Source organism: Gracilinanus agilis, chromosome 2 (genome assembly GCF_016433145.1).
Source record: "Gracilinanus agilis isolate LMUSP501 chromosome 2, AgileGrace, whole genome shotgun sequence".
NCBI lineage: Eukaryota > Metazoa > Chordata > Mammalia > Didelphimorphia > Didelphidae > Gracilinanus > Gracilinanus agilis.
In genome coordinates this window covers 301,721,452-301,745,539 of record NC_058131.1, presented here as the reverse complement: position 1 = coordinate 301,745,539, position 24,088 = coordinate 301,721,452, and the positions used below count along the sequence as shown (strand labels likewise).

The window sequence follows — 24,088 nt, the reverse complement described above, 5'->3', positions numbered from 1 at the left end:
GCCTGGTTACTGCCTGTGACCCATTCTGGCTATCTGACCTTGGCCAAATTATTTAATGACAGTGTCACTGTACAACAACAATATCAGTGTAGATGTCGAAGTTCCCTAGTCTAAAGGCTGGAGTTGGAAAGGATGGTGAACCAGGTAATGAACTCCTTGAGAAAAGAGATAGAAATAACTTGGACAATGTGGAAAAGAATCCAGGAAGTCTCTTAAAGAAAAAAATTATTAATGAATTTTTTTCAACACATCATATAACCCTCTGGTATACTTCTAGTTGAATTTTTGTTCTTGTAAAATACCCTCCAACACTTAGTAAAAGCAACATAAAAGAGTCATTGCAATTGATTATATATTCAACCTTATTACTTCAGGAATTTTCCATTTGTATTATAAATTAGCACATTCTTGATTCAAGCTTTTGATCTTTTATTTATTCCTGTTTAAATTTCCTTCACTTACATAGTTGTAAAAATTATGGATACTGTTTTTTTTGGTTCTATCTCATTCATTCTGCCTCACTTCATACAAATATTCCCATAATGTTTTTATATTCTTCATTTATATCATTCTTCAAGGTATACTCCATTAAATTCATACATCACAGTTTGTTCGGTAATTCTCCAGTTGTTTGGGTTTGTTAAAAATTACTTCAGAGGGCAGTAGGGGCTCACTTTATTAAAAATCAGGCCTAGTGACAGGAGGTTCTGGTTTCAAATGTGGCCTCAGACCCTAGTGTGTGACCCTAGGCAAGTCACTTAACCCCCACTGCCTAGCCCTTACCACTCTTCTGCCTTGGAATTTATGCACAGTATTGATTCTATGACATAAAGTAAGGATTTGAAAAAAAATATTACAAGTAGTGCTACAATAAATATTTATATACTCATTAAATTGTCAAAGAAATACTTTTAAAAGGGGAAAGATGCACTTTTAGAAAAGATTGTGGGGACATAAGCATACAATTCATTGCTGGTGGAACTTTAATTTGCCCAACAATTTGGAATTGTGCAAGAAAAGTTACAACGCTGTACATACCCTTCAGCTCAGTGGTCCTACTATTGAGCTAAAATATTCATAATAGCATTATCTTTCAGCAAAAGAAGAAATCTCTAAAAAGTTAACTTGATATGAATCTTTCTCAAGATCATGGCTAATCAGTCAAGTCAATAAGCATTTATTATCCAACGCACTCTTTGCCAGGCACTGGGCTAAGTGCTGGGGGCACAAAAAAAAAAAGGAAAAGACAGTCCCTGCTTCCACAGAGCTCACAGTGTAATGGGAGAGACCACATGCAAATCAAAGACTATCTGTGCTGTGGAGGCAAGATCCTGAGCCAAGGAAGATTCAGGTTTGGCAGGGGACAGAAGGTATTTAGATCCCTGTGAATAGTAATTGTGTACTGATACATTTCACTTACCTCCCCCAGTATGGCTGATAACAGACAGCTCTTTCCACTTCCTGTGTTTCCACAAATCCCTAAAACCTTCCCCTGCAAGACAAATGAAAGCAGATGAATATTGAGTGCGATATTCCTCATACTCCCAGCGCCACTGAAGCTCAAAATCTCATTCACGTGGCAGTATCAAGAAGAGGGAACAATTGTCCTTCTCTTACCATTTCTACATAATACTCAATAAGTTTTAAAAATCCTTTCAAAGGAGTTTGAAAGGGTGATAATATGGGATTATAAATCCAGCATTGGCAAGAGCCTTAGAAAATATCTAGTCTAATCCTGTCTGTTTATAAATGAGGATACTAAAGCCTGGAAGTTTGCAAATAAAGCTAAAGAGATTCAAATTAGGTCTGAAAAGCCATTGGTATCTCAGTAGCCTGGGGTTCATTATGGCATACAGCCTGGGTTTCTCATAGTCAGGAGTTTCCCCAAGGGGTGACTGACTGGTACAATAAAAAAACAGTGTCAGAGATCCTTATGTATGGATTAGTCACCTGGTCCTATTTGAGTCTGATACCACTGAGCTAATCTATCCCCCTTATTTTATGGATGAAGAAACTAAGTTCTTAGAAGGATCCGTGATTTGCTCAAAGGGTCTTTTTTCCATGCCTAGCTTAATGCTTCTATGTGCATAAGTAATACCATTCCATCCCATCTTCTCCCGCCTGTTGCTCCTTCTATCATCCCTACTTTCTCACTCATTTTCCATCATTCCCTGTCTACTAGTCCCTTCCCCACTTCTTACAAACATGTTAATATCTCTCTCATCCTCAAAAAACCCTCACTTGATCCATCCATCCCTGCTCACTATCATCTTAAATTTCACCTGTTTTTGTGGCTAAAGAAGAAAAAAAGTAAAGTAAGAAAGCTGTCTAGAAGTGCTTCTGCTGCCTTTCCTCTCACTCTCTTAACTCTTTGCAATCTGGTTTCTATCCTCATTTAACCTAAATTGTTCTCTTCAAAGTTCTAGTGATCTCTTAATGGCCAAATCTAGTGGCCTTTTCTCAATCCTCATCCTTCATGACCTCTCTGCAGCCTTTGACACTGTCAGTCACTTTTTACTTCTTGATACTCTCTTCACTCTAGATTTTCATTACATTATTCTTTCCTGGTTCTCTTCTTACCTGTCTGACTGTTCCTTCTCTGTTACCTTTTCAGGGTCTTTGGCCATAACACTAACACTAGTCACTAACAGTTGGGATCCCCCAAGGTTCTGTCCTTGGCCCTCTTATTCCTCAAAATTATTTCACTAAGGAAGCTCATCAGTTCCCACAGTCTTAATTATTGTCAGATCTATTTGTCTAACTCTAAACTCTCTGGTGACCTCCAGTCATGGATCTCTGCCTTGTAGACATCTTGAAATGGATTCCCAGAGACATCTTAAACTTAATATGTCTAAAACTGAACTTACTGATTTCCCCCCAAACCCTTGCCTCTTCCTAACTTCTCTAATACTGTTGAGGGTATTGCCATGCTCAGTCACCCAGACTCACCACAACTATTGACTTTATACTCTAGCCTCCTATATCCAACAAGTGATCAAGTTCTGTCATCTCTACCTTTTTAACATCTCTTGAACACAGTCCTCTCCTCTGATAGTGCCACCACTCCAGTACAGGCTCTCATCATCTCTTGCCTAGATTGTTTGCAATGGCTTGCTGCTTGCTTAAGTCTTTCCTCACTCCACACTGCCCTCCACTCAACTGTTATATTAATCTTCCTAAAATGCAGGTCTGGTCATGTCTTCTCCTCATCCCACTCTGCACCATTATTAAATACAATCTAGTGGTTCCCTGTGAAGTCTAGAACCAAATATAAACCCACATTTAGCTTTTTAAAGTCCTTCATAACCTTTCCTATACTATCTTCCCTCCTCCTTATACTTTATACCCCTTTGTGCATTTTGTAATCCAGTGACACTAGCCGTCTTGCTCTTCCTTGAACACTTGCTCTTCATCTCCTACCTTCTAGCATTTTCACTGGCCATCCTCCATGTCCAGAACTCTCCTTTTCCTCTTCTCCATCCCCTAGTTTCCATGGCTTCCTTCAAGTCTCAGCTAAAGTCCTATCTTCTTTAAGAGTCTTTCCCAGTCCTCCTTAATTTTAATGCCTTCCCTCTCAGATTACCCCTATTTTTTCTTACATATCTCTAATTAATATATAATTGTTTTCATGTTATCTCACCCAAAAAAACTGTAAACTCCTTGAAAGTAGGGACTGTCTTTGCCTTGCATTTAACAAATTTATGATGACTAACTGACTAAATAATTGAACTGGAATTTTAACTGAAGCCCTCTGATTCCAAATCCAGCAGTTTTTCCTTTGTACCAGTCTAAGGAACTAAAGGAGATAGCAATGAACCCAAGGAGATAATCACTGGTGGCGGAAGTTTAAGGAAACAGAAATAGATCAAAGAATTCTGATATCTGGGGGAATAGAACCTTCCTGGAGTCTCTAAAATTCCTCTAAATTTTAGGTGTCTACTGTGCCTCTATGTAAGGCGGGGTCAAAATAGAGTCTTTGCCTTCAGTTTGTCATAGGATTCAGAATTGCAAAGGTCCTGAACATCATCTAATTCAATGAAGGATTCTACAGATGAGGAAACTGGAGCCCCAGTACTCCAAGCCTTCTAACACCAAATGCAGGACTCTTTTTCTGTCTATTCCTTGCATTCCAAGCACCTAGCACCCAGTTCTGTGTTCTGCAAGTACTCAGAAGGGAGGAAAGAAGGAAACAAGCATTTATTAAGCAACTACTATGTGCTAAGCACTTTACAAATATAATTTCATTTTCTTGTCAAAACAGTTCTTAGCAATAGGTGCTACTATTATTCCCATTTTACAATTGAGGAAATCGAGGCAAGTAGAGGTTAAATGAACTTGCCTGGAGTTACAAATCTAGTAAGTATCTGAGGTCAAATTTGAACTCAAGGTTTTCTGAGTCTAGGTCTAGCACTACCATCTAAGACTGTGCCCTGGTTGGTCTTCAAGGTGACCTCAGAGTCAGGAGACCTGACTTGTCATTCTGGTTTTGCTACTATGTCACCTTAGGCAAGTTCCTTCCACACAACTTGTCTCTGTTTCATCTGCTAATAAAAAATAATAATAAAAAAAAAAGATTAGTCTGTAATCTAGATGATCTCTAAGGTCCCTTCTTGCTCTAAGACTGATTCTTAGGTAACATTTATTTTGTCATGTAGACAAAGTGTGACTTTACCTTTGGCAACACAATACTTATATTGTGCAACGCTGAGCCCATATTGATCTTTCTCTCTCCAGGTTGACTGAGCCTCCTAGTTGGCTGATTCTTCCCTTGAGATGATCCTACAGCAGGTCTGTCAGGGTAATCCCCATTCCCATTCATCTCCATAGCTCCATTGCTAATCCCACTCTCACTCCATTCCCAAGACAAGGTGGCATTGTCCAAAACCAGAGCAGCAGAGCCTTTCAGTTCCTGGACATAAAATGCAGGGGCTTTTCTCAGGAAAAAGTTCTTGAAAGAGAAAAAATAAGAACTCATTTTAGAATGGATAGAGACCTCACTAATACAACTTTAGTGAACTTTCAAACTCACTAATGTAGCTGTGTGACCTTTGGCAAGTCACTTTACCTCATTTTCCTAGTCCTTGCCCTTTTGTCTTAGTTATTACTAAGTCAGAAAGCAAAAGTTTAGAAAATAAAATTAAAAATAAAAACTCACTAATGTAAAGAAATTAAAGAAAATGTGACTATCAATGAATGGTTAGCATGGATCATAGGGTGGTTTAATTACCTTCAAATATAGATATAGGCACTCTCTAAGGCTATATTGTCACAGAAAAGGTGCTTCCCTACACTGGTAAAGAATTTTCTCCCACGAAATTCATCATATGGATCCAGTTCAATATATTGTCAATCAATAATTCAAGATCCAATCAATGGATTCAGTTCCTATACCTATCAAAGATATATGCAGCTATAGATATAGAGAGCAGATAAATATACACATATAGATGAACATATGCATGCTATAGAGAAAGAAAAAGAGATTCCTAAAGTCAAGCAGAGATTCTATTGGATTTAATTTATGAATTTACAAGAACAGTTTGTAATTAGGTCCCATTTTGCCATACAAATATGAACTGCTAAAGTAGACTCACATGTGATTAAAAGTTAATTTTCAGAAGTATTATAAATATTCCCTTTAAAGTTCTGTTTACCAGATCAAATTGTTTTCCTGGAGATGGTAAATCTCCAGAATTGGTAAATGATAAATCCACGTAATGGGAGGGAAGGGAGAGAAGGAGATAATTTGGATCATAGAACTTCAGAAAACTTATGTGAAAAATTATTATCACATGTAATTGGTAAAATGAAATGTCTTAACAAAAAAAATTTAAAAATAAAGTTCCGTTTATATTATTCAATACTGAGCAAATGTTTTTCTTTCTGCATATGATGCTGAGATTAAACCTTGACAAAGAGCAACGCCAAAGCACTTTAGAACTGGAAGGAACCTCAAAGATCATCTAGTCTAACCTCTTCAATTTTCAGAGGATGACATGGAGGTCCAGAGAGGGGCAGTGACTTGCTCATTGTCAAATAGCCAATCCGTGGTCACACTGGGATTGAAATCTCAGTCTCCAGATTCCTAAACTAGTGAACCTTCTTCTAGGTCCACCAGAATGTTGTTATCAACTCTAATATTTCTGAAAAAAAGAATATAATTGCATAGTGGAGTCAGAATTCATGAGGCTTAGCTCTTATATACCAGTGGAAGACTTGGAAATAATTGTTTGGATACTACAACTCTACACAGACTACCTTTCCTGAATATCCCAAAGAACTCAGATTGGATAGCCTGAAGGTGTAAGGGCAAGGTACACCAAAAAGATGCCACTGATGATAACAGCACTGCCAAATGACGGACCAACTTGATTAACAATACCAAAGTTTACCTTCAGTCTCCGTGCACTGGAATGTGAATTTGCTAATCCTTTGATAGAGAAGGGTACAAAGAACACAGATAGCCTAAGTGCATTCAATGTTGACATAGCAGTAAATGCCTAGAGAAGAAAGGGGAGAAGAAAAAAATGGTTTGTTTTAGCCTTGCTGATCTACATTGCCATGCTAGGACACTTCACAGTGCTGGGGTGGGAATACCACTATGGGGTACTGTTGTCCAATTTCTTTCATTTCTGAAGATCTATAAATAGGATAGAATTTGGGGGCTTTTGTCCAGAGCATTGAAATTTAGACTGGCATATCACCACATTTCTTCCTTTGATTGGAAGAAACATCTCACTTTAGCTAAATCCTAGTTAGCAAGAAAAATTAGTTAAAATAGAAAGCTCCCAGTCTGTGTGCTTCACTCCAGGGGAGTTGTTCTCTGCCCTGTGCCTAACCCACTTACTTTCCCAGTGGTGGGTCTCCCTCGCCTTGGGATATTAGAGAATATGTTGGGTTGGGAGGAAGGGGCAATGTTCCACAGTCTCAGTCTCTCTGACATGCTTGCCAAGCACACCAGAACTGTTGATTACATGTTTCAGTCTGCTCTAAGACTTTATTCTTGCCATTTTCCCTTTGCTTTGAATGTTTTCCTCCTTTTCTTCTCTTTGGAAGCATCTTCTCTGCTTTTCTAAATCCTATTTTTTAAGGTCAGCCCAAAGACCACTTTGTCCAAGAAGTCTTCCCTAATCAACTTCAACCCACCTAAGAATCAAAGAATGTTAGAGCTGGAAGAAATCTTAGGAATTATCTAATCCAACCTCTATTTATTTCCTTGGGAAAAATTTTTTTTCTCAAACCCTTACCTTCTGTGTTAGAATTAATACTGTGCATTGGTTCCAAGGCAGAAGAGTGGTAAGAACTAGGCAATGAGGGTCAAGAGACTTGCCCAGGGTCACACAGCTAGGAAGTTTCTGAGGCCAAATTTGAACTCAGGACCTCCTGTCTCCAGGCCTGGCTCTCTATCCACTGAACCACTTAGCTGCTACCTCTGTCTACTTTTACTCTATTTCCTATAGCACTGACACTTTGAAACACAAAAGCTAAACTTTGATTATATAATTAGTGTTATATTATTCTGTGATTGGTTGGTGTGTGTGTGTTTGCATGTATATGTCTTAACTATAAACCAACAGTCATCCCCTCTAGGGAAAATACTGCTGTACAATTCTTTCCTGTATCTCATAGCAATGGGCACATAGTAAGTAGAAGACCGATACTTCCTGTTGACTTAGCTTGTTGATGTTGGCTTAATTTCCTTTTGGTATAATGGACTCAGCCATTGTAAATCTGCAACCTGCTTGGCCCTGGTCAAAACTATATTATTCATGTGCCCTTCTCTTTTTCTTCACTTTTTCTCCCACCTCGCTTAGTTTCTGGCCTTTAGGCTCTTCTGACTTTTTCAGGGTAGAGTCATTCTAGTAATCATCTTAAGTGTCCACCTGCATCATCTCCAACTTAATTTACAAAACATTTATTAAGTGCCTATTATAGCTGGCCAGTCATTGTTTCAAGACCTGGGATAAGGAGGGAAAAATGGAGGGGAGAGAGAGAGAGAGAGAGAGAGAGAGAGAGAGAGAGAGAGAGAGAGAAACAAGAACATGTATATAGCTAAATAAATATAAAATAATCTTGAAGTGTAAAAAAGCCCTAACAACTAAGAAGACCCAGATTAGCTACCAGAAAAGATTCTTCTTGGTTTGTTTCCATGCCCACACATCTTTCATTAAAAGGGATCCCCAATAAATCCTCATGTTTTAAGTGCTTTAGAGCTCTTGGTTTATACCACACTGATCAAAAGCTCAGAATGATGAGGAAAGACTAGACAGACTAACTAGTTTTAAATGAGAGTTTCTATATATTTTTGGGCTGTTCCAGGAAAATATACCCTCAGTCTCTCAGCTCCAAGCATTCTCTGGTTGTCCCTCACACTTGGAATATTCTCTCCTCCAAGAGACAACCAAAATCCTACCTCCTACATGAAGCTTTCTCTAATCTCTCTTAACTCCAGTGCCTTCTCTCTGCTAATCATCTCCATTTTATCCTGTATATAGTTTATTTTGTACATACTTATTTGTATGTTCTTTCTCCCATTAGATCTTAAGCTCCTAGAGATCAGGGACTGTCTTTTGTCTCTTTTTGTATCTCCAAGCACTTAGCACAGTGCCTAGCATAAGAATAGATCCTTTTCTTTTTTAAAACCCTTACCTTCTGTCTAGTATCAGTTCTAAGATGGAAGAGTGGCAAAGGCTAGGCAGTCAGGATTAAGTGACTAGCCCAGGGTCACATAGCTAAAATTTGAACCTAGGTCTGTTCTGACTCCAATCCTAGTGCTCTATCCATTGTGCTACCTAACTGTCCCTTGCATAGTAGACATGCGTTTGATTAACTATATAGAAATATATATGCATAAAAATATAAAGCAAAACTATTTCCAATTTTACATATGTGTGGTTAAGCACTGAAGTTATTATAAGCATTGGTACCATGAAAAAAAGTATCAAATTATCTATATCAACACACAAGTATATTAAGAACCTGTGGTTTCATTAGAATGGAAATGTCCTGATTTTTCAATTGTTTATTTGGGTTTATGTTTTAGGGTTTTGGTTCTATAAGATTATTCACAAAAATGAACAATATTGAAATATGTCCTGCATGATAATAGATGTATAATCCAGATAGAATCACCTGTCAGCATGGGAGGGGGGAGGGAAGGATGGGAGAGAAATAAATTCAATCGCATAACTTGGGAAAACTTATGTAGATATTTACTATATGTAATTGGTAAAAAAAAATAAAGAAATAAAAATAAAGAATGGAAATATCCACTATTAATATAGACCCTACCCTAACTATAATTTAGTAGATTAGTCTTAGACTATTTCCAGAAGCTCAGAGAATTGATGGCCCATGGCCACAAAACCAGTAAATTTCAGGTAAAATTCTAACCCAGCTATTTCTGATGCAAAGAATTAAACCAGGCCACTCTAACAGGCTAACAAGTAATCCCTTTGTCTTGCACACTCAAGGACCTGGTAAGCAGCTGCTAAAAAATGAAAAAGTTGGTTAAAATTAGGCTGGTAGTCCATCGGCAGAATTTTTTATTTTTCTTTCTCTTCCTATCCTTCTCATCTCCCTAGTTACCTTGTCTGTGATTGGCCAGTAATGGCCTGCTAATCCTAATGAGCATGGGCATTAATTCTACACTCATTCACTTAGGAGGGCCCTAGATTAGGGAGGGAAACTTGTATTTGGCAGGCAGTGAGGTGGACTTGACAGGGCTGCCACTTCCAAATTTCTCTAGCACAAGGTCTCATTTGCCTTAGAGAACTTTGAAGGGAAACACCTCCTCATCCATAAAGGCTGCGAAATAGCACAGAAAAGTAGCTTAGATGGCTGAGGGAAATATTAGTTATTATTATTTAATATTAACATGCAAGTACTTTGTACTGAGTTTTGAAAGTGATTGGAATAGAATACCAAATGGATAGTTGGTGATTTTCTCAAGGAGGATTTAGAAATACATTCAAATAAATTTATATTATTTGATTGACAAAAAGTTTTGTGTTATGTTTCTAAAATTCCTAAAATTGTGTTATTGTTAGACTTTTGTACTGTGAATCTTAGGAAACTATTATATGAGAAATGCTATTAATTTGAAAAATGATACTCAGTGTTGCAGTTTTATCATTAGAAAAGTAACTTCTCTTTTTATCTGGAAGCTGTTAGGTTATGAATTGACTTGTTAAAGAACGTGTTCACAGAGTTTGAAAACTATCAAGTATTTAATTGGGTATATTTTATTTTAAAACGGAGGAAGTTTGGGGAATTTCAATTTGAGTGGTGTCATAAAATCCTACCAGCCCTCACGACAATGTGTTGTAAAGTTCTAAAGTTATGAAATTTGAGAATCTAGGACTACTTTCAGTCAAAATGAAAGGACAAGTTTGTTCATAGTAAAGAATGAGTTTCATTCGATATCATTTGACCATCACTTGTGAAAATTATGAAACTCGAATAGTATGTATTGCAGCTACATCTTTCAACTTGGTAACAGTACGCCTTAGACTCAGAATTTTATTTTACCTTGAAAGTTAATAGTCAAAACAAATTATCTGTTAGTTTGGAGACATATAATAGATAGAATTTGGGGGGAATTCTGAGTATTCACTGTGTGTGTGTGTGTATGTGAAATTCTAGAATGTGATTATTCTTAGTGTATTAATGAAAGATAAGTAAGATGCCTTTTTATGTACATATTGTTAACTGTTATTGCAACATGAGAAAAATAATAATAACCTAGTCCTAAGGTGTGATGAGTTAAATTCTGCTAGTTGAAATAAAATCTCTTAAGACCATAATATGATACCATAATGAGTTTACATTATAGATATTGCCTGAATTATCATTAAGCCAATAGTCAGACTTTCAAAGGAAATGCCATCATAAGGGAGTCCAGTCTGAGAATGGCTACAGATGGAATGGCTACAGTCTATACCTTGGTAACTTAAGGGGACAGCCTTGCATAGGCAAAGGTAAGATCCTCTTGATTCGGTTCCTTTCTGAACAGAAAAACTTCCAATATGGTTCATTCTGAGCTTGGCTATGACACCCTGTGAATAAGGTAGAATTTTTCTTCTTTATTGGCTATTTATTAACTATGACTATTACCTGGCAACAAATAAAGATAAGGGAAGTTTCTTTTCGGTTAGGGCTTATGTCAGGTCAGTCTGTGCCCTGGAAGGGACAATCTTAATACTGTCATAACTCTGTCCCTCCTTTTCTCTTTTATAGCAAATTTCTATAATTTATAGGAAAAATCTATAAATGAAATTTCCCTCTTTTGCCAAATATAATTCTATAATCAGGACAGGTGAACTAAGAAAATTTTTGGTTTTGTGATACTAAATCTGTTTATAGGTTAATACTAAAATATCTCTGAGTTACTATAAGAAAAATATTTCTGAGTTACTATAAGAAGATGCAAGTATAAAAGATATTACTATTTTTAATTTGAATATGTGGTCAACTCCATATCCTAAGCAAATAGATAGAATAAGTTCTTAGGTTTGCCATCCTCTCGCTAGTAGTTATATGTTCATATATAAAATTAGGTTCTTAAAGAATCTCATTCTTTTAGGATGACATAAAGATAACATATATCCTCAAAAAAAAGGGGAATAGGATAAAGATGTAAAAGTAGTAAACTTTGGGAAAGAAACAATATTATACTGTTGGAAATTTAAGAACTAAGAGACATATGATTGACTTTCAAATATTTCTAATGTGATATGCAGGCCTTGAGTATATTTTGGAAATAAATTCTCAAAACCAGATTAAAGATTTTATATATAAAATTGCATTCATAATTATAAAGAATTTTTAAATCATGTTTTTTTTAAATTTTGAAGTCTCTTTCTGATGATATTAAGAGACAAAAGGACTCATTTTACTAGTCAGGCCCTCATGAATCCTTTTTAAAAGGTCCTTCCCCTAGCCTGTAAATAGCATTGTCCATATCAGATACAGGATTTGAATATAGATAGAAAAAGCAGGTAGCATGTAAAAATGACAAGTATCTGAAGTTATAATAGTATTATCTGCATAAGGTTTGAATTGGTTTTAAAGATATAAACAAATTACTGGAAAACCAAATTTAGGTGGTTGTACTGAATCGTATTGAGTCTTATTACAGGCAGATTTTAGCAGAATTATCTAGGGAATATCTGCAAGTGTCTTGGAACCAGAGAAGTGGATCTGCGAGGAAGAACCTCCTCCAGAACTGCCCTGATAATGAAACTTATTCCAGATTTTTTTTAAAACCCTTACCTTCCATCTTGGAGTCAATACTTGGCTCCAAGGCAGAAGAGTGGTAAGGGTAGGCAATGGGAGTCAAGTGACTTGCCCAGGGTCACACAGCTGGGATGTGTCCGGGGCCAGATTTGAACCTAGGACCTCCTGTCTCTAGGCCTGGCTCTCAATCCACTGAACTACCCAGCTGCTCCCATTCCAGAATTTTCAAAGGAAAATATATCCAGAGATCAGAGGACTACATGTGCTAAGTGGAACTTGAGATAAAATGTATTGATTAAATAGATATTGGGGGTGAGTTACAAGGAGATTTAATATTATTTAATATTGGCAATCATTATTGCATTACTTTGGCTTTTTTGTTTCATGGTGTTGATGTTTGCCTAGAAGAGATATATATCATAATTTCTTTAACTTATTGTTCCCGTATCAGGACCATTCTTTCCCCACTTTTGATCAGCTGCTAATCCATTTTACTGTTTTTATTAACCACACCTAAGCTTATTTGACTTTTGGTGTAATAATGTTGACTGCTTAACATTCCTCAAGCAGTAACCAAAGGGAAGTTTGAAGCTCCTCAATATGATTTAGTTATTACCCTCACTAACTATATAAGAGGAGATTTCTGTGACCCTAATTTTCTTAGTTACCTTGCTGATATAAAAATCTCCCCTCTCAATCAGTCCATTGTGGGCTATCTAAGTAGTTTAATCCTTGCCCTGACTTAGTTTACTTATATAATCTGCTTAATAATATTTGTCTCTTTAGGAGATAGATGAGATTATTATTCTGTTTAACTAAGCTTATTCAACTTTTATGACATTGAAGGAAAAAGGATTTAAATGTGATATTCCTGGTCATAGTACTCTTAAGTTCCCTGACTTACAACCACTGAGACTTACTCGAATTGATCCCTCTGACTGTGATATATTAGGAAAATTCCATCATCAATCTGGCCCCTCCCCCTCCTTAAATGACTCACATCAAACGTTAGACAATTCAGGGAAATGATTCCATTGATTCATATTGTTTTAATGAACTCCCTTTGATATTTTAACACAGTTTTGTTTGCTTCTACAATTATGCTTTCACTAATATAATAATGTTGGGATTAAAAAATCCAAAAGGAGAGAATTATGGGAAAGAACAATTTATTATATTGTTAGAAAAAATATTATACTATTTAAATCCAATTTGTTATGATCTGTACTCAGAATGTTGCCTGATACCTGTTACTTTCTAAGAATGTGGGCAATGGCTAAAAGGTATTCTGAGTTCCCCAAGTCCTGGATCCACCCAAAACATTTTGAAGGGAGTCCCCAAAACCATAACTTGTTTAGAATCCAGTCAAGCTTCTGTTTTTAGTTCAATTCAGGTGATTCTATGTTATACCTTTATCAGATAATTCCTGAACCACACTAGGACAAAAACCTTTGTCAAAATCTTGTATAATGTACCAGGATAAATGACCTTAGCAACTTAGTGTTTGATAAACCCAAAGACCCTAGCTTTTGGAATAAAAACTCACTGTTTAACAAAAACTGCTGGGAAAAATGGAAAACAGTATGGGAGAAACTAGGTATAGATCAATATCTCACACCCTATGCCAAGATAAAGTAAAAATGGGCATGATAATTTAGATATAAAGAGTGAAATTATAACTAAATTAGGGGAATATAGAATAGTGTACCTGGCAGATCTTTAGAGAAAGAAGAATTTATGACCAAACAAGAGAGCATTATAAGACATAAAATGAATAATCCCAATTATACTAAATTAAAAAGGGTTGTACAAAATAAAACTAATGTAACCAAGATTAGAAGGGAGGCAACAAATGGGGGAGGGGAGAGGGATTTTATAACAAATTTCTCTGATAAAGGTCTAATTTCTCAAATCTATAGAAAACTAAGTCAAATTTATAAGAATGTAAGTCAGGATAAATGATCAAAGGATATGAACAAACAATTTTCAGATGAAAAAATCAATAATCATATAAAAAATGTTCTAAATCACTCTTGATTAGAGAAATGCAAATTAAAACAACTCTGAGGTATCACCTCACACCTACAGATTGGCCAATATTACAGTAAAGGAAAATGAAAAATATTAGAGGAGATGTGGCAAAATTAGGACACTAATGCATTGCTGGTCAAGTTGTGAACTGAACCAATTTAGAATTTAGAATTATGCCCAGAGTACTATGAAACTTTAGTTTAATACTGGGCCTGTATCTAGTGTAACTGCTGGGTCTGTATCTCAAAGAGATAGTAAAAAAAGAGGAAAGGACCTACTTCTACAAAAAATATTTATAGTGTCTTTTTGTAGAGGCAAAGAATTGGAAATTCAGGGGCTGTCCATCAATTGGGGAATGACTGAACAAATTGTGGCACATGTTGATGATGGAATACTATTGTGCTATAAGAAATGATAAGCAAGATGATTTCAAAAGAAGCTGGAAGGATCTACAAGAAATTATGCAGAGCAAAATAAGCAATACTGAGAGAACATTGTATACAGTAACAGCAATATTGTATGACCATCAACTGTGAAAACTTGGCTACTATGCAATGATCTGGGACAATCTTAAAAGACTTCTGACAGGGAATGCCATCCACCTCCAGAGGAAGAAGCAGATCAAAGCATACTAACTTTCACATAAGTATATGCATGGTTTTATTTTAGGGTTTTGGTTTTGTATGAGTGTGCTCTTTTAATAATGACCATTATGGACGTATGTTTTGCATGAGAAAAATAAGATTTTTTAAAATCTTGTATAAATGTAAATATTCCAGAACCTGGATGAAGGAGCCACACCTCCTTTCTGGCTCACACTGTCTTCTATCAAATGGCTTAATAAACTTCTTTCTAAAAAATATTTCAGATTTTGGGGTTTGAACTACAACAGGGGCCTCTACAAAGACACTGAGGCAGTGCAAGTACAGGAAACAAAAATTCAGTTGGAATATAAAATGTATGAGAGGCAGTAATGAGGGATTAATCTGGAAGAATAGGTTGGAGCCAAATTATGAAGAGGTTAGGAAGAAACCGCAGAGGTTGTATTTTATCAAAGGGAATAAAGGAGTCCTGAATGGTGGATGACATAGCTGGATCTGTCCTTTAGGAATATATGTTTGCTGTCCAGGTGAAGAATGCATTGGAAAAAGGCTGGACTTAAGGCAGAGAAATTAGCAGTGCCAGAATGGATAGAGGGTTAGCCTTGGAATCATAAAGAGCTAGGATCAGGTCCTGTCTCTTACACATACTAGCTATATGGTCACAGGCAAGTCATTTGACTCATTTTCCACCAGCTGCATTGGTGGCCTGGATTCCATCATGTTATGACTTCTAGGAAATCTCATCACAAGGAAACTCATTCAGTGAGATTGTATCAGCTGTGGTATACCCTCAATTCCCTCTGTCCTTCAAATTGGAGAGCTGGAGGGAAGGGCAAAGTATTCTTCTTAAAGTCTCTATTTAAAGGATTCCTAGACCAGTCAACTTGGTCAGTTCTCACCAGCCACACACTTCAGATTAAATTCAACTATGCCACCTTCTTCTCCCACCCACCTTTCTATTCAGCTTTCTTTTGCATTTTAGATTATAAAATCCTTAAGGGTAGGGACTATCTTTCTTTTTCTTATTTGTAACTCTAGTGAAGCATAGTGCCTGGCACCTAACAGATAATAAATGCTTATTAATTGATAATTGACTGATTTCCCTCTTAGTGCACTAGGCAACTCTCTGAGACTGAGTTATAGACAGATTGCCAATATCCATCAATGGCAATGAGTTTACAAAACAAAAATCTCCTATACTAATGGAAACAGTTCTGAAACACTTTTTCCCTGAACACATGCACACACACACATATACTCACATATACACACATTTTATATACACATAAACTAAGAAAAACACTCAAGGTTTGGAATAAAGACAACATAAGACTAATTTTTCTGCCTGTGAAATCTTAGAGGGCCAAGATTAGGAAAGAAATCATAAGGAAACAACCCTTCACTGCTGTTATGTTATGAAGAAGAAGAAAAGAAATACACTTAGAACACTTACTACTGATGCATTGAGTTCTAGTTTTAAAGCTATGTGGACAAGAAACATCACAACAGTAGCCAGAGTTGGTGCAATGAACAAGATGGAAGTATTGAGACTCTGAAGAAATCCATGTTTTTCCAAAAGTTTCTGCTCCTTTCTTCTTAAAGCTTAAAGACAAAAAAATAAAAATAAAAATAAAAATAACACATCTATAGTAATCCCAAAAGGATTCCAGGTAGAAGTCTGAAAAATTCCAAAAGATCAAAGATTGAAACAAGATTTACATTATGCAGCTCTATTGAAAACATGACCTTTTCATACCTTTGACAATGGCTGAAAACGGTTTTTCCCAAGAGTACATTTTAATCAGCTTAATGCAGGTGAGAACTTCATTTGTAGTTCGGATTCGTTTATCACTGACCTCAGCAGTCTGATGGTGTAACCTCACAATAATCCTAGTCAAAAATGTCTGCAATTGGGATGGAATGATATTGTTCAAAAATCACTAAGAAGATAATTTTTAAAGCAAGATTGAGAGTGTTGTCCTATGCATAGGAGTGGTCAAAGAAAAAGAGAAATTCTAGAACATGATTTAGAACCTTAATCTCAGTGCATTGAATCAAGTTTAGTAATCTTAAATTCCAAAGTCCCATTTAGATAGCAAGTTGTGGTATATGTTCTTCTGTCATTAAAGAGGAGAATACTTCTCTGTAGATCATTTCTGGCCAGTCTGTTAAATTTTTTGTTCTCTTTCCAAATTCAGCTGGAAAGAGCAGCTGGGATTATCTGGCTTAATTGGGGCTCACCTCTAGCTTTCTGCAACCTCAGTTTTTTACTGCACTTTTTAAATACTATTGTCCATAATCTTTCATCTTTCTACATAACAATTTTGCAAATTCATTTATATTCTTACTTGGTATTGTCCTGGGCTGCTCAAAATAATAAGATCAAATGATTTCTGAGTGAGGTAGTTTCTATGATCTTTTGGGATCCTGTTTGTAGTGATTGTTTACATCAATTAAAACTTCTACAGGAAATTGTAATATCAGAATGTAATATCAGAATTTCCTTTATCTGTTTCCTATTTCTTCAGCATCACCAGTTTGGATAAATAAGTCATGCAGAAGTTATTAAACTTTCATTCAGTGACTTGTCTTTGCCCTTCTGATTTGTTATTTGCTATAAATAATTAATAATGGGACTACACTCAGACATATGATTTAGAAATGTCTCTAATTTCATTAATCATACATTTCTTACCTGTTAAGATATGCTGAATTTTACCTTTTGAGATATAATACTAGCTTCAATATCTTCTCCTATAGAGACTATAGATAGTTATATCTTCGACAGGTTTTAGAAATTTGGAGAATGGCAGATTAACTGCTCCTCTTTAAGGAACAGTGGTAGTACAATCTCTAACTTTGATCTATGAAGAGTTAATGAGCAGATGGAGAGTTTTAATTATTTGTAAAGGGATTGAATTGGTTTTTTTAAAAACCTTTACCTTCCATCTTGGAGTCAATACTGTGTATTGTCTCATAGGCGGAAGAGTGGTAAGGCTAGGCAATAGGGGTCAAGTGACTTACCCAGGGTCACACAGCTGGGAAGTAGCTGAGGTCAGATTTGAACCTAGGACCTCCTGTCTCTAGGCCTGGTTCTCAATACACTGAGCTACCCAGCTGCCCCTGGGATTGAATTTTAATTATCATTTCTAAGGCAACTGATTTTTAACTGACTTGTGAAGAGACTATTTTTTTATGACTGGAGAGAGACTATGAGAAGACAAAGATCTTATTCCCTAAAAGAATGGAGTTTAACTTTGATATTTTAAAATAAATTTTATATTTTATGTTTCTTGTGAGACTTTAGCTGCTATCTAGTGAAGCTTAATGACGAGACTGTATTTCAGTAGTAAGAAATTAAGAATTGAAGTTAGTATAAGAGGAAACTATAGACTCATCTTTTTACAGCTAAAAGATTATAAATAATTATTTGTCTTTGTGTTATTCTTTGTTAACGTATTAATAAATCATATAGCTAGTACTTGACATTCATTTAAAAGTAGGTTTTGTATATAAAGAGATCTGAGTAACTGCATATAAAAAAGAGGTTCATAGAATATAAAACAGAAAGAGACCTTAGAGGCCATCTAGTCCAACCTCCCTCATTTTACAGATGAGGACACTGACGTCCAGAGAGGCTAAGTGACTTGACCAGGATCACAGAGCTAATAAGTATCTGAACCCAGGTCTTCTTGCTTCTAACTCTGATAACCATTCACTGCATCAAGATTTCTCCAGTTAATTAACTAAGTAATATTTAATAAACTGGAGTAGAGAGCCAGAGATAACTGTTTAGCTAACGAGAAAAAGATTATAGTGTGAATTATTAATAAAGGAATATCCAAAAATGTCTCCTGGATTAACTGAGGATGAGGGTGAATACGGCAATGAGTTAAGTAGGGCTGAGGAATTACCATCCTTTGTTAGCTACAACTGGTCAAACTTAAGACACTGTTATGTGTAATTTGTATACAATTTCACAATTACAAAATACTTCATATATCTTCTCTTTTGATGCTTAGAGCAACCTTGTGAAGTAGCAAAGACAAAAAATGGTATCTCCATATTTTAGATAGGTTAAATAACTTAGACAAGTTAGTGGCAGGGCTGGTATGTGAATCTGGGTCTTCTGACTCTAGGTCAAGTACTGTGTTCCCTATAGCTCACTGTTTTCTCATGAAATGAATTCAATTTAGCAAGCACTTAATAAGTGCCTACTCAGTTCAAAATTCCATGCTAAGTCTTGTTGGATAAGACTAAATCTCAGCAATAGTGGAACCGTCACTCAGAAAATGCCCAAAAAACTGTGTCTAAGACACGAGGCCCCAAAAGGCTACCCTAGTGAGACAGACTAACATAGAATGGTTTAAGAGAAAGTACATCAGTGTCCAGCTATATGGTTCAGTAAATTGAGAGCCAGGCCTAAAGACAGGAAGACATGGGTTTAAATCTGGCCTCAGATGCTTCCTAGCTGTGTGACCCTAGGCAAGTCATTTAATCCCCATTACCTAGCCCTTACCACTCTTCTACCTTGGAAACAATACTCAGTATTGTTTCTAAGACAGAAGATAAAATTTTTTTAAAAAGAGAGAGAAAAGAATGCACATTACCTGCATGGGAAAAACCAGGAGGTAGCACACGATTCCTAGGAATGCTGTGGGACCAAGAGTGATGTAGGTAGAAACAGAAGCAGTAATAATTGTTGAGAATGTGATGAAAATCAGAGGACCAAAGGAAGCCCCTTCAAATAGGTGATTGATGTCACCGGCAAAAAAACTAATGGCCTGCAATATAAGAACATATGAATGTACTGGATTCCATGCATATACCAAGCAAGGGACACAATTCTCTATACTGGAGACAGAAAGGCTTTCTTAAACCTTCTAGGAATGAAGAAATGAAGCTCTTTTTGCCCCCAAGGTCTTTTTCCTTCAATTCCGGCATAAACCTAGAGGAAATCCACTCATCTTTCCCTATAGATATAAGGAACAAACAAAAGTAGAACCCAAAAAGAAGACTTTTTATTATGTCATTCCCCACCTCAAAGACCTGCATTGGCTACTATTAAAACTACTCGTCAGATCGAATCTCCCTCAGACTTCTTGGGTTAGCAGTCAGCTTCCTCCCCTCTAAATACCTTCCAGTCTGAATCTTATAACCACCACTACTACTCCAACCAAGCTAACCTCTTCATAGCACATATTTCTGATTCTTCCCATTCCCTCTTCTAGGCCTCCACTCATTTCTGTTTCAATACTCTTCCTTTCCCTCTTTCTCTTTCCTTAGCCTGCCCAATCTTCAATACCAAGCTCATAACATCTCTAAAAGTATTTCCAAGGGGCAGCTAGGTGGCTTGCTGGATTGAGAGCCAGATGTAGAGACAGGAATTCCTCCGTTCAAAACTAACTTCAGATATTTACTCCCTATGTGACCCCTGGGTAAATCACTTAACCCCTATTGCCTAGCCCTTACCATTCTTCTGCCTTGAAACCAATATGCAGTATTGATTCTAAGATGAAAGGTAAGGGCTTAAAAAATAATAAAATAAAATACAAGTGTTTCCTGATCAATCCAACCCATAATGATTTTTCTCTTATTTTGATCCCTTGGCTCCCTCTCCCATAATACAGATATGTCTATATTAAATCCATCAACCATCTTTCTTGCTCCTATGTTTACCTGGAAGTTTACCTCAAGTTGTTTCATTTGTGTAATACTTGTTTTGTTTGGTGACAGATATTGATTATAAGTGTATCTGTATGGATTTTAAACTTGCTATGTTTTACTATTACCAGCCTGATATTTTTGAGAATTAGAGTTCTTATTCCCATTCTAGGAATTTGTTGTTGTTGTTATCTGCTGCAAAGTTTACCTCAGTACTACGACCATGTCCTCCTTTATCAGCACCCATCAGCTAAATATCATGAGAGATTATGTGACCAGTGACTTTGATTTCTGTTAACAATAACAATAACTTTGATAGCACTAAAGATTTACAAAATACTTTACATACATTATCTCCTTATGACCTTATAAAATAGTTAGAATAAATACTATTCTATCTAGCTTACAGAAGAAGTCACTTATCCAAAGTAACATGGTAAACGATAGTCAATCAGTCCATCCATAAACATTTATTAAGCTCCTATTATGTACCAGGTACTATGCTAAGTACTGGGGATACAAAAAATATTCAAAAGACATTCCTTACCCTCAAAAAGCTTACAATCAAGACTTTCTAACCCCCAAGTACTCCTTCCATAGCAACACTACTTTGTCTCCCCAAATAGACTATACATCCTTTATGGGCAGGGACTATGTCTTATATTTTCTTTGTATCTCCTCCCAATCACAGTGTCACTCCCACCAACTCTTTTTCATTTAATGCCGTTATATATCTGGTACTCAATAAATGCTTATGGGTTGAACTATTTTCTTTTAGAGCCATTATCTGACCCCCCCCCACCCTTTTTTAAGCCTTACCTTCTGTCTTAGAATTGATACTAAGTATTGATTCCAAAGCAAAAGAGTGGTAAGGGCTAGGCAATGGGGGTTAAGTGACTTTCCCAGGATCACAGGGTAGGAAATGTCTGAGGCCATATTTGAACCGAGGTCTCCCATCTCCCATCTCCAAGAATGGCTCTTTACTCACTGAACCACCTAGCTGCTCCTAACCTGATTCTTTTTAAGTCACATTTCTGATTTATTTTAGGATCACCCTAGTTGTTTTTCATGTTCCTATGATGGGTCATGTACTCAGGCTTGAATGATTTGTAAATGCTCTTTAGAAATCTATTCTGAAATAGGATTCTAACTTTGAAAGTTCTTATTCCTTTTCTTGCAAACATGTTTTTGAAAACCAACACAGATTTGAGTTCAGCTCTTGACACTCTACCAGGAGATTATCAGGCCACTTCCTCTAACTTTTAATAAAGTACAGAAGTGTCCATTCACCAAGCCCAGAAATTAATAGAAACCACTGTGAGATAAAGGAAGAATTCTTCCTAGAGTGGGGACATTTTTCAGATCCCTTTTAATTCTACTTCCTAAATTGTTTCTCTCCAATTTATCCTGTATATAGCTTGTTTATACATAGATGATTATATGCTGTCCCCACCCATTAGACTATAAGATCCTTGAGAGCAGGACCTGTCTTCTGTTTTTTGTTATTGTTGTTGTTGTTGTTTTAATCCCTAGTGCTTACACAGAACATAGTACATATTGAATAAATGTTTACTGACTGAATAACTGTCAAGTATGGGGGAAAGGGAATGAGATCAGGATGAAAAGGAAAGAAGGATGAGGAGGAAAGATGCTTACTAGATTCACATCAAGTATATCCAGGCTCCACAAAGCCAAATAATATCTTGCAGACATAGACAAATTATAGAGATGACATTGAATCACACCTGAGATAGGTGTTTAATGGCAGATGCAATTCTTACTGTAAGACAATTACTTTGATTTTCCTCCTTCTCCCTTATTCCCTTCTTCTCTGCTCCTTTCCTCTTTTCCTTGAACCCCTTTGGTTCTCTTCTTAACCATACATAACCATGCTCACCAACAATATATCCTGCCTCCACCCAACCCAGCAGCTCTATGGAGCAACTCTGAAGACTTCCAGTTACCTGTGATTTTGATGCCAGGCAAAGAGCACTGGAGTTGGAGGACTTGGTCTCAAATCTCACTTCTGATGCATAGCATTTGTGCAGCCTTGGGCATTTTGCTCTGGAAGGCTCTGAGAGACTCATCTTCCTCATTCAAAAAATGAGGGGGTTGAACTAAAAGGCCTCTGAAGTCCCTTAGAGTTCTAGATCCATGATTCTAAGACATGTGGGCAAAAATTCTTACCTCACCAACAGAAATATGGATTAAAGACCGAAATTCCATTAGTTTTTCAAAAGCCAATGAAGATGCAGCTGTTCTCAACCTTATCCCTGTTCGGTGGTTGATGACCCAACATGCACACAGACCAAAGGACTTCATACATTCAGTGAAGAAAAGGGCAAAGCAAAGTCCAATGCCATAAGAAAGATTACTTGATCCACTTATGCTATTTTCAAGAATCTTTGGAATAAGAAGCACCTGAGAACAAAAAAGAATTCTGTTTAGCAAAGGTCTTCCAATACTCTGTCCTCCTGTGTTCCATCACTCTTGAAATATTAGAGTTTCTTGAAGTAAAATGACAAAAAATGTCAGATTGCTTTAGACCCTTTTTTAATATTATAGACTTCATTAGCAGTCTGAGAAAGTCTGTGAAAGTATGCTTATTTCAAATATCCATAAAGAAAAAAAATGTTCAATTTCAGTTAGAGGTTAGTGGAAATAAAGATGTTATTTTTAGACCCCAGTCTGTGAATATCAAATTTCTGTCTGTAGTGGTGATGTCAAGGAACCATTTGTGGGAGGGTTTGGTAGATACTCTTCTAAAGATCAATTTCTAAAGTGGAGAATACTTCTAAGGTATTGTTCTGGGCAACATTAAGGCCCTTATTAATATGTCCCCAAAGAAATAACTATTTATCTGAAAGACTTAGCATTTCTAAAGTTGTCTCATTGACTAGACTTTGTTGAAAATTAAAAATTAAAAATCCCAAGTGCCCTGTACTGGTTTCATGACACCATATGGATTCACTTAGAATTCAGGAATGGACTATGGGGAAATCCAAGTCATTGCTTTTGAAATGAAGCCCATTTGATTTCTACATTGTGCCCTCCCCTTAGATGTGATAAAGTCCATTACTTACAGGTCCTAAGACACTCATAATACTAAAGAATATGCATGCCAAGATATCAAAGCAAAATCTTGTTCTCTGGAACTTGAAGAGGACACGAGTTGTAGAAGCTTTTTCATAACCATATTTTGCAACTTCTTCTTCCCAGAGGATTCTAAGCCTTTAAACAGAAACATGCACCATGCATTCATTCTTTGTATTTAAGGGACAGTCAATCACCATAGGAACTGCATGCTTGCTAGATTGGGTTGGGGCACTGGCCATTAGAGAGGCAGTGGGTGAGTAGGAAAAAAGAGCACTGGGCAAGAAGTCAGATTATAGTGTTTTGCTGCTAGGAAGCCCAGGAGATAGAATGCTGGGCTTAGAGTCAGGAAAACATGAGTTCAAACCCAAGCTCAGATACTTACAAGCTGTATGACCCTAAGAAGTCACTTAACTTCTGACTGCTTCAGTTTCTTCAGTTGTAAAATGGGGATAATTATA

At 36.5% G+C, this 24,088-nt stretch overlaps 1 protein-coding gene across 1 annotated transcript in view; it reads right to left on the bottom strand.

The window, feature by feature from the left end:
* Window positions 1-24,088, bottom strand: part of ABCC11 (ATP binding cassette subfamily C member 11) — a 77,562-nt gene that overhangs the window by 48,444 nt on the left and 5,030 nt on the right. Inside the window, exons 4-11 of the mRNA XM_044659727.1 lie at window positions 23,618-23,765; window positions 22,722-22,955; window positions 19,481-19,654; window positions 16,627-16,774; window positions 16,324-16,472; window positions 6,393-6,500; window positions 4,673-4,948; window positions 1,421-1,492 (exon numbers count right to left, since the gene is read on the bottom strand). Of these exons, the coding sequence (XP_044515662.1) occupies window positions 1,421-1,492; window positions 4,673-4,948; window positions 6,393-6,500; window positions 16,324-16,472; window positions 16,627-16,774; window positions 19,481-19,654; window positions 22,722-22,955; window positions 23,618-23,765 (1,309 nt within the window). The remainder of the gene's footprint in view (window positions 1-1,420; window positions 1,493-4,672; window positions 4,949-6,392; window positions 6,501-16,323; window positions 16,473-16,626; window positions 16,775-19,480; window positions 19,655-22,721; window positions 22,956-23,617; window positions 23,766-24,088) is intronic.